This window comes from Neodiprion fabricii, chromosome 7 (genome assembly GCF_021155785.1).
Source record: "Neodiprion fabricii isolate iyNeoFabr1 chromosome 7, iyNeoFabr1.1, whole genome shotgun sequence".
Classification (NCBI taxonomy): domain Eukaryota; kingdom Metazoa; phylum Arthropoda; class Insecta; order Hymenoptera; family Diprionidae; genus Neodiprion; species Neodiprion fabricii.
The window spans coordinates 24963121-24972933 of NC_060245.1; the positions used below are offsets into that span (position 1 = coordinate 24963121).

General features: G+C 40.9%; 2 protein-coding genes across 5 annotated transcripts; one reads left to right on the plus strand and one right to left on the minus strand.

Annotated features, from left to right (window-relative positions):
- The first annotated feature begins 955 nt into the window (after positions 1-955).
- On the plus strand, positions 956-6929 carry LOC124186087 (TNF receptor-associated factor family protein DDB_G0272098-like). 3 transcript variants are annotated; one of them, XM_046577458.1, is made up of 4 exons: positions 3104-3252; positions 4569-4681; positions 4853-5758; positions 5801-6929. In XM_046577458.1, the coding sequence occupies exons 1-4, from the start codon at positions 3104-3106 to the stop codon at positions 6250-6252; spliced, it is 1620 nt and encodes a 539-aa protein (XP_046433414.1). In that variant the 3' UTR covers positions 6253-6929. The 3 variants fall into 3 exon arrangements, with proteins under 3 accessions (XP_046433415.1, XP_046433414.1, XP_046433413.1); XM_046577459.1 differs by lacking the exon at positions 3104-3252 and adding an exon at positions 956-1123 and having other exon boundaries at positions 4853-6929; XM_046577457.1 differs by having other exon boundaries at positions 4853-6929.
- On the minus strand, positions 2414-8020 carry LOC124186088. 2 transcript variants are annotated; one of them, XM_046577461.1, is made up of 4 exons: positions 7728-8020; positions 7431-7558; positions 4506-4541; positions 2414-4424 (listed from the first exon to the last, which is right to left on the minus strand). In XM_046577461.1, the coding sequence occupies exons 1-4, from the start codon at positions 7729-7731 to the stop codon at positions 4356-4358; spliced, it is 237 nt and encodes a 78-aa protein (XP_046433417.1). In that variant the 5' UTR covers positions 7732-8020; the 3' UTR covers positions 2414-4355. The 2 variants fall into 2 exon arrangements, with proteins under 2 accessions (XP_046433417.1, XP_046433416.1); XM_046577460.1 differs by lacking the exons at positions 2414-4424; positions 4506-4541 and adding an exon at positions 6458-7333 and having other exon boundaries at positions 7728-8005.
- Between the last annotated feature and the right edge of the window lie 1793 nt (positions 8021-9813).

A 9813-nucleotide genomic window follows, 5' to 3' on the forward strand; every position in this document is an offset into this window, starting at 1 on the left:
AGATTTACCTGGAGCATCGAACGATCAGTTTCAATCAAAAATTCAACTCGGTGTCTATATCCGCAGATTCCATGATAAGTATTTGAATAATCAGGGAAACTCAGGTGGTTTGAAACACTGCAAATACGCTTGATCGATCAAAGCCTCAAGTATATGAAGCTTGATCTCAAAATCACAGTGCAAGTCCGAAAGTTGAACGTAATTGTTCGTTGCAATCAACACTGTGTGTGAGTGGGGTTGCCTATTATGCGGCGTAGCCTATGCTCACTCGGAAAATCTCCTCTAGGGTTTTTTTCTTTTATTAGCCTACCGGGACAATCCCTAGAAACTGTACAGTCAATGCGCATGCGCGAGTTTTATCGGCTGTTCGAGCAGGTTGGCCACTCCGACTCTCAGCTGTCAAAACCTGTGTCTGGCGGCGATGTGATTCATACGAATTTTTGAGGTTAGAATCTCAAACAGTCGAGTTCGTGACTCAGAAAGTTGATTCTACCACGAACGGTCGAAACTTGATGCTAATGCTCTCTGAAAATTATCCTTATTCGACCGAAATGAGAAATCTGTTTAAATGTTGGGTGCTTGGAAGAAACGCAGCAGGTAGGTGGGAACACTTTATTTGATCACTCTTACTATTTCGTACATTAGAAATAACAATGAAATTTATTTCTATCAACAGGTAATACGGCCAAAATAATTACATCTCTAATATTCACTGTTATCTGCCTATTCAATTTATCGCACGTACAAAGATCATCGCCACATTCAAGCAACTAAGCAACTTTCTCACTCTCTTGTGATTTAAGGCGGTAATATTGAATTTTATCACTTTTGAAAATGAGACATTAAATCGAGCTTTCAAAAAATTTAAATATCTCACTATCCGTAATAGAACTGTGAATCTATTTTTTCTCCACAATAGTTCAACAAAATTTACAAATAGTCGATAGTCAAGTGATAGAGTTCACGCTACGCAACGACAGTCTACACAGGATACAGCTTAACCTGTTGTTTTTCTGCTTGACACTGTTTCTAGGCAAACTGAGCGACAGCCTGACCATAGTCAGCCTCTCAGTCGTTGCTTTGACCCTCCATTGCAGGCACATCACCACCTCCATTGATTTTGGTTAGTAAACCTAATTTCGTCCAAACGCTCCTTAGCTTGGCAGCTTTTTATTCTATACAAGCGGCTATTCGCCCCACAGAGTGCACCCATACGGTGTGCTCGTGATCTTTTGGTCACGCCAAATGTTCACTAATTTCGAAATTCTCAGAACTAAACAGAGTCTCCAAGCAATTATTCTAGCCACGCCAAAGTGGCGAAACAGAATTTAAATTAGGTTCAACTGCTGTTACGCCATCGCAAAGGTCTTTATAAATTATCGTGTACCGTTGCTATGACAAATCACACATGCGGTACAAACTGCAATGCCTGTCTCTATCATCCTTACAGAGTAAGTCTCCAAAAAATACCACTTGCTGACAAATTCCGCACGCCTTGAAACGTTCTTCAGGGTCTAGAATTTTTTCCAGATCATCGGGGACATCCAAATATTTGGCAATTTCAATGTGTCACGTGTAGATTCGCTCCGTAGCAGGATTAACCACAGCGTTTTATTTTATGCCACCGACCGACGATGATCACAATAATCTATAATAAAGAACCACGATCTTTTGCCGTATTTGGAAAGTATAGTACTTACTCGAAAATAAAGAATAATTAATTTCATAATTTCAGATACACTGTTGGTAGTAGAGTCGGTGGGAGTACAAATAAATAGTAGAAAAATATTTTCCGGCTTCAACTCCAGTCAATATCTACCTTGGACCACTGTCAAGGACGTCTTCATCAACGAGGTTATATCCGGGGTGGGTTCACGTACCATCATGCACTTGATGTTCGATTCCTTCCATCCTTTTGCCACTAATTTCCTTACGCTTTTGATTCGTGTAAAAAAATATATATCGATAGGATCGTCGAAGAAGTAGCCCTCGACTAATGGTGTTTTTATTTAATTTAATTGATTTTATTATCCATGTAATTATTTATTTATTTATTTGCTGAAGTCATAGAGAAATTCTATTATATATTAATTTTTCGAATATTATTGCAATATTGGATACTAGTGACACGGGCATATTTGTAATTGGACGCAGTCTTTACTACCAGATTCACATAGTTACAGATTTCAATTCAGACTATTCCAGTACTTGAGACCACCTGGATCTCTCCATACGAAAATTAAAAATATGTACCACTGGTTTTAATATATAGTCAGAGATGGGTTCGACAGCCTGAGTATTAATTTTATCTATTCCAACGTTTTTCAGTTTCATACCGTCCATGATTTTTCGTGACTCGTTATTATCAGTAGGATTGATAAATATTGTTTTTGGGTTCATAGCAGTAGTTTTATTTCAGCACCAATGGGTAGCTCAATTTTATTTCTCAATAATCCTGCAACATTACAAAATGTTGTGCCCGTTATCTTAGCTACTACTACGCACTGAATTATTTTCGGATTGCTCTCGCTAAGTATCCGGTCCGTGTCATATTTCCCGTTTGTTCAATGGGTAGCTCAATTTTATTTCTCAATAATCCTGCAACATTACAAAATGTTGTGTCCGTTATCTTAGCTATTACTACGCACTGAATTATTTTCGGATTGCTCTCGCTAAGTATCCGGTCCGTGTCACATTTCCCGTTTGTTCTATTACCAAGTTCGGCATTAATAAAGATCCATAAATACCTAGTGTCGATACTACTCCTTTTAATTAGTGTTTTCATATACTTGATTTTACCGTTTCTGATGAATTTTTAGTTTGGATTTCCTCACATCTTTCGTGTTCAATTTTGAATTGATTATTGCTAAGCAATGTTAATATTGAATAATAACTAACTTGTTACCGTTGAAGCGAATTTGCTCTGAATCAATTGTTTAGTAATATTTGTTTTTTTTCGGGCGCTCCATTAACGACTCAACAAAATTCTTGGTCTTCAGCAAAGGGTGCTGTACTTCTTGACTTTCATAGTCGAGGAAAACGTCAACGGTGAAAAAACGACCAGACTGGTTCCTTTGTTTCGAGAATTGAAACCATCGAAAGAATGCCTGGAATACGTATATCGGGTATTGGCAAGTCTGATAGGACCGGTCAAGTGCAGGCCCAGCCCACCTTGAATGTTCCTGGCTCGTATTGGCTCTCCAACAAGCAGAACATATACAAGTTCACCTTTAAATATAACGAACCTACAAGGTAGTGTAACAGTTCTGAAGACTTTTACACAAGCGGCATGTACAGGGTGACCCAGGGTTATCGCCCCACGGGTCACTAATATGTATTCCTCGCGAAAATCGGCGACTTTGCGTGTATTTACTCTTCGTGAAAAAATTTTCGTTTACGATCTACAGCCGTTTGAAAATGGCCAATCCAGTAGCATCTGATGGCTCGGCATAGAACGAGAACAGGGCTGGCTAATCGTCATTTGACCGTCGTGAGCTCGGCTGCTATCCTGAGCGCTCAGATGCTATCAGATCGGATAATTTCAAACAACTTTAGTTCGCAAATGACAAAATTCGTAACAAAAGTAAAAACCGTTTCAGTCGCCGATTTTCACTTCAAGGAGGAACACGTCGGTTGCCTATGGGGCGATAGTCTTGGGTGACCCGGTATATGTGCAGTGATTCTCGAATTCGCAAAAATTGTTCATTGTTTAAAGTTATGATCTGTAAAACTTGGCACAAGTTGAATAACACCTGAAAGTTTCAGCTCTGCATTCGACCCCCTTTGAGACTGATACACATTTTATTCAAAAATTTGTAGTGTGCCACGTTTGTTGTAGTAAAATATGGTAGAAGAATTCACTGTTTCACCAGATTGAAATCCTTCATTAGAGCTTGTGCTTTCAAAATGAGTATGCCTGCCTCCATTAGAATCATCACTTACGGTTCCCTGCTTTGAGGACGATTCAGTAGTCGGAAAACCGTGATTATTCACAATGATCTAAACAGTGATATGCTAGGTAGACGTCGCCAGATTCAAAATTGTCCAGATTTATGTCACAAAGTCGTCTCACGTGGTATTTCGAGCACTGTCGACTGGTTTTCAATTGAACCTTGACATATAATATCTATGTTTGTCAAACTCTCATTGTACATGCCGATCCTGGTTATTTAAGCTAGCATGGGAGCTCATCGACAGTTGTACGGCTTTTTGCCACACTATATTTATTACTTTTTGCCAGTTTCGCAGCTGGCGTAGAGCCAATTGAAAATGACCACAGTACCGTTTATTGGTCACTGATTGCCCCTCATCCGTGAGCGGTAGAGAACCGCTTGGCTTGGTTTCAGGTGTTCGCGTTAGTCGCATTGCGGCAAGCAACCGATAAACGACTGCGTAACACGCCAAGTCATCGTTTTCAAAACATTCCGTACCAAACAAAGATTCAATTCACTTCACCAGAGTTGAACCAGCTGTGATTCTCTGTGTAGCTGGTTCTCAAATCTTACAGTTTCCAATATGAAGTACTCGTTCGGCCATCGAATCTGTAACAAGTTGCATATCCATTGCAGGTATACGAAAGAATTTCCCTACAAAGAGGAATTGATGAAAATTATCAGACGAATCATAAAAAGTCAACCCAGTCAAGGTGAACTGAGCACTGTGCACCTTTCAATAACTTACAGTATCCTTTTTACCGATCTTACTATTCATTGCCATGCCCAGTTGAATCTCTACGAGTAGAATCCATCCAATGCGTAGAAAAAGGTTCAAGCATGTTTGACAAAATTCTGACACAGTTAATCGATATTCATCAATCAGTCTTCTCCTTGACTCGCTATACCACGTTTATAAGAACACACGTTTTGGACACGACAGGACAAGATGTTTGCGATGCTGAAGTTTTGCAATCGACAAGGTGCCGCAGCTTTTCCTCAAGCATTTATTCTAACTATTTCTATTGTGGACAATATGGCAAATCAGACATCCGGACCCAGGATCACCCAGGGTGATCTGGATTTAAGGTGCCCAAATAGCAACGTATTTCAATCATCGACAGTCTTATCCAGTCCTGTTGCAACGACCGTGTCTGACAAAACCATTCTTCCATGGGCTGAGGCTAATATCAATCGTACAAGACTTTCGAGACATCCAGGCTGTAACAACGAGCTGACAAAGACAGAAATCGTGGCTGTTGACGTAAGTGCTAGCAAGAGGACTTGCGCAGGTAGTGATTTTGACGGCTTTAGAAATGTTCACGAATCATTGGAAGGTACGACGACTAAGTGTATAAGTGGAGTCGGGATGCAGTGGCTAGATACACGGACGACTATACAGAGCCAGGTTAAAAAGTATCATAACACACAATTAGTAACCGCAGACGACAGTGTGGAATATTCGCAGGACACCTACAGTGCTCATCCGCGTACAGAGCGGGACGAGTTGTCAAATATCCAGGTAACGGGTAACACAAACAAGGACAAAGGTGACCAAGAAATCGAGGGTTTGAGAAAGGAATCTCAGCAAATTTATCCACGGTCATTGAATATCACCGATCTAGTCATGGGAGGTTTAATGTTCACCATCAAACAGGATGAGAACAATGTCAAAGTGGTGGAACAGAGAACGAAAATGGAATTGGATGAAGTTTTAGAGAACTCTGAAAAAATTGAAACAAAAGAGGGTTCAAGATGCTTGGTAAATTCTAGTCTGCTTGGATTGGAGAACCTTGTGACCAATATTGAAATACCCGACAGTCACCTGAAAATCCTAAGAACCACCAATATCAGTCCCACGGTCGACTACGAAACTTTCTTGCCTTACGATATACGTGAGAATCGTGGAGGCATGGCCACCGGAGGAGTCCTGCCAGTCCGATCCAGTGTCGATGATGAGAGGACTGATCTTATTCGTTGCAACAGTCAAAGTTTGATGGAAAGCTATAATGACATCGACAACGTCGATATCAGCAACGCTGATAAGAATGGCAATAATAAGAATATTAATGACAACGACAATAATAACAATTACAATATTAACACCAGTATCAATAACATCACAGCGAGCAATGTTCACATAGACATGTGGAAATTATTACACGACATGACCCGAGGTGCGAAAGTTGTGGTCGAACGTATCAGCGATGCTGATGTGAGGAATGCGAAGAAACCTTTGACGAACCAGGAATCCGCAAATACAGGCAGCTCTGCATGTACTTTACCTAGCAGCATAAATCGACGATGGTTAGAAATGTAATTCAGCAACTGCAAACGCGCAAATATAAAGAACAGAAGTATAGAAGGCGGGCTTTCAAGTGAGCAAATTATACAGAGGTCTTAGATATTTTCACCATACGAAATTAATACGGTAGTACTTGGCACAATGGAAGTGCGATAAATCTGTATAAAAGGGCATTTACGTGTACAGTCTGTAGAAGGAGGTGAATTGACAATATCGTATGTTTGAATTTTATTCAATTCTTATTCAGTAGGTATGGATTTCATGGTTCACTGATGGTCAAAAAGTATCCACAACTGTGTAAGGCATGGTTTTGTATTTCTTAAAATTAGCAATATTTCGTAATTATTGGACAATCAAGGGAAAACTATCACGTTGTACAGTATCGGATTGCCTTAATATAAAGTAACAGTTTTTATGAAACATTACGCTATACCTGTGTAAATATAAAAATTTGAATATATCGATAGAATTCCGTGAAACGGAAATGTTACGTTCAAGCGTGGGCCAAACGATAGTTGCGTCGGGTAGCTTGGATCAGTACAGTTCACGAAATCCTCTCGGTAAATCGATAAACTGGTCCGCTAAGAGATTCAAATACATTACGTTACTTCAGCAACGGCCGTAATGAGTAAATCCTCAAAATTATTCAACGTGTTTGATTTTTCTACTAATAAATTGTTCCCAACATGAAATGTTTGCTTCTTTCTCTAAAAAGATAAGTGTACTAATTGTTCAATCAGATTGTTCCAGGTATCTAAATCATCTCACAATTCCATATCTTGTGAGCGATCGTTGAATGCATTTGTTTTTTTAAACGCAGTGAACATTGCAACTGTGTCACGCAAAACGACTGAAAATCCTCAACTCATCTAAAATGATGACTCAGTTCAAAATTTCTATTGTCCTCAACTTGTTTAAGTACAATTTTTAATTCGTCTATTTTATCCATCATACACTGTAACTGTTTAGCACGGTCATTCCAATTGCAACGAACTGGCTGACGTTGTTCACAGTTTCTTTGTACTTGTTCAGCGATATGCGAGGGAATTCCAAAATCTAGGCCCAGTGGTATCGATTCGAGGACAACGGATTTCATCTGGAAAAATTTGCCAATCGCAAAATTTGTGAGGTGAATATATTTATGTACAGCAGCGGCGCATGCAAAATCTGGCAAATAAAGCAGCAAGATGTACCACCAGCCTGGTTTCCAAAAATAGATAGTTGTCGAGTCCCTCTGCACATTTTCTTGAAAAACGTTCTCTAGCGTCGCAGACTTTGAAAACTGCATCTTCACATCTCTCTTCCAAATTTTGGAGGTTGTCTACAACATTGGTGAAAATTTTCACAAAGTCATCTAAGGCGATTACAATGCCAGATTGTGATAAAGCAACGCTTCCAACAAACGTGCGGATACTTTTAAGCCTGCTATCTGAAGTTGAATGATACACTGATATCAATATACAATATAAGTAATGTAAAACGTCAATTACCCATTGCCAGTTGAAAAGTATCGGGGAACCGAAATACGAGGACCAAACGGATCACGCAGGGTCATGATAGGCTGGATTTTTACGAGCAGCGAAATGCTACCGTAGCATCTCGCTGCAAAGTTTTCGACTAATGAGAATGCCAATAAAGTATGGAAGGGTTCCTAGTGTGACGTCGGTACGACGCTCCCCGATGATTCTAGAATTAGGCCACTAGATCAGATCGCGAAAGCACAGCTGGACGCACGTTCAGCTTCACGCAGTCAGAGGTAGGTTTGTTCGTGTTAGCTACACTTTCTACACTTTCGTGGGGAGTGTATACTTGCGCGTTCTTTTTAGCGGACGTGACGTCGGATGGCGCTGTTCGTTTTACAAATGCCACTGGGCTTTCGTTACACTTTCGTATACACTATTTACACTCGATCTAGACCAAGTGTGAAAAGTGTAAAAAGTGTAAATGGTTCAACTCGCATGAATGCTACAGGTTTTTCCACCACGTTAGTGAACTGTGATGCGATGTATACCTTAAAACTCACGAGTGACAACAAACCGATAACCTCACTCCAAATCAGAACAAAGCAGTGCAGTATTTCACTCGAAAAACAACGTTCAATTTGATAACGGTGTACTTGAAACATGAGGTATGTGCGCCACTCGGCTATATTTAAATCCGACTTGAACCGCTTAGCTCTCATTGTCAAGTCGCGTCGGGTGATGAGAGTGTATTGTCACGATCGAGCTTATACGCCACCTAGCGGTCACGCCTGGAAGCAGACTCAAAGAAAGATGACTGCAGGCCTAACGCACGACGAAAGCGTCCTCCACATTTATAAAGTATTTACCGTAAATAAAGTACATCAAACACCACAAGAGTACATTTATTACATGGTGCAGTCTCGACTCGACACTACTAGTGATTTCGAAGACGCCATAGACGTCACGGTACCCTTGAAGAATCGACGAACGACGAGAATCGCTCAGTCGACGAAGTACTTGATGGAAGAGAAAGTGACGAGGAAAACATGGCGCAGCACTCGCTCAACCTGAAGCCGCCGGAACCTCTCTCATTTAGTGGGAATATTTCAGAAAACTGGAAGAAGTGGTTCAAAAAGTTCGGTATGTACCTGCTAGCCACATAATCGAATAACAAAGCCGCTGAAGTGAAAATAGCCATCTTGCTTCACGCCATCGGAGAAGAGGCACAAGAAAAATACGACACGTTCGAGCTCAGTGTAGCGGACGCGAAGAACAACGACAAGGTCGTGGGAGCATTCAAGAACTTGTGTGTGTCTAAGAAGAATGAAAGAGTGTGCCGATATGTGTTTTTCAAGCGAAACCAAAAACTGAATGAATCGTTCGAGGATTTCTTGACGGACCTGAAATAATTGAGTCCAGATTGTTCGTTTGGGGCCTTGAAAGATAGCCTGATCAAAGATCGCATCATCAGTGGCATAAGAAACGCACAGCTAAAGGATCGGCTCCTCCGAGAAGAAAACCTGAGTTTCGAGAGGTGTACGCAGTTGTGTGGAGCAGCCGAGCTAGCCAATCAGTGAATTGAAACATTAAAAACGACCGAGAAAATAGATGTCGTCCAAACAAAACAAAAAGAAAAGCAGCAACCGTCCAGTAGAGGACGCGATCAGCCGCGTGGCAACAGAGGCAGAGGGCAGCAGACACAACAGCAGCAGTACCAACAGCAGAGTAGCAGCGAAGGTCAGCCATCCAGACGACAACAAAACTATACGCAGCAGCAGAAAAACGGACAGCCAGATCAGCAGCAGCGAAATCAATCGTCCTGTGAACGATGCGGGTATCGACATCAAGCGAATAGATGTCCAGCCTTCAATAAGCAATACAAAGCGTGCAATGGGTACAATCACTTCGCGCAGGTATGTCGAAGCCGTCAAAAGATGGACGTGGTGACCGAAGATTCAACAAGGTGCCAAGTTGAAGGTAAGACAGAAAATCTTGTATTCTACGTAGTTGATTGCGAAAAAACGACACCTAAAATGCGGTGACCGAGCATTGTAAAGTTGAAACTGTCAACTCCAGTAGCGAATACAAGCTTAAATAAGGCTCAGGGAACAAA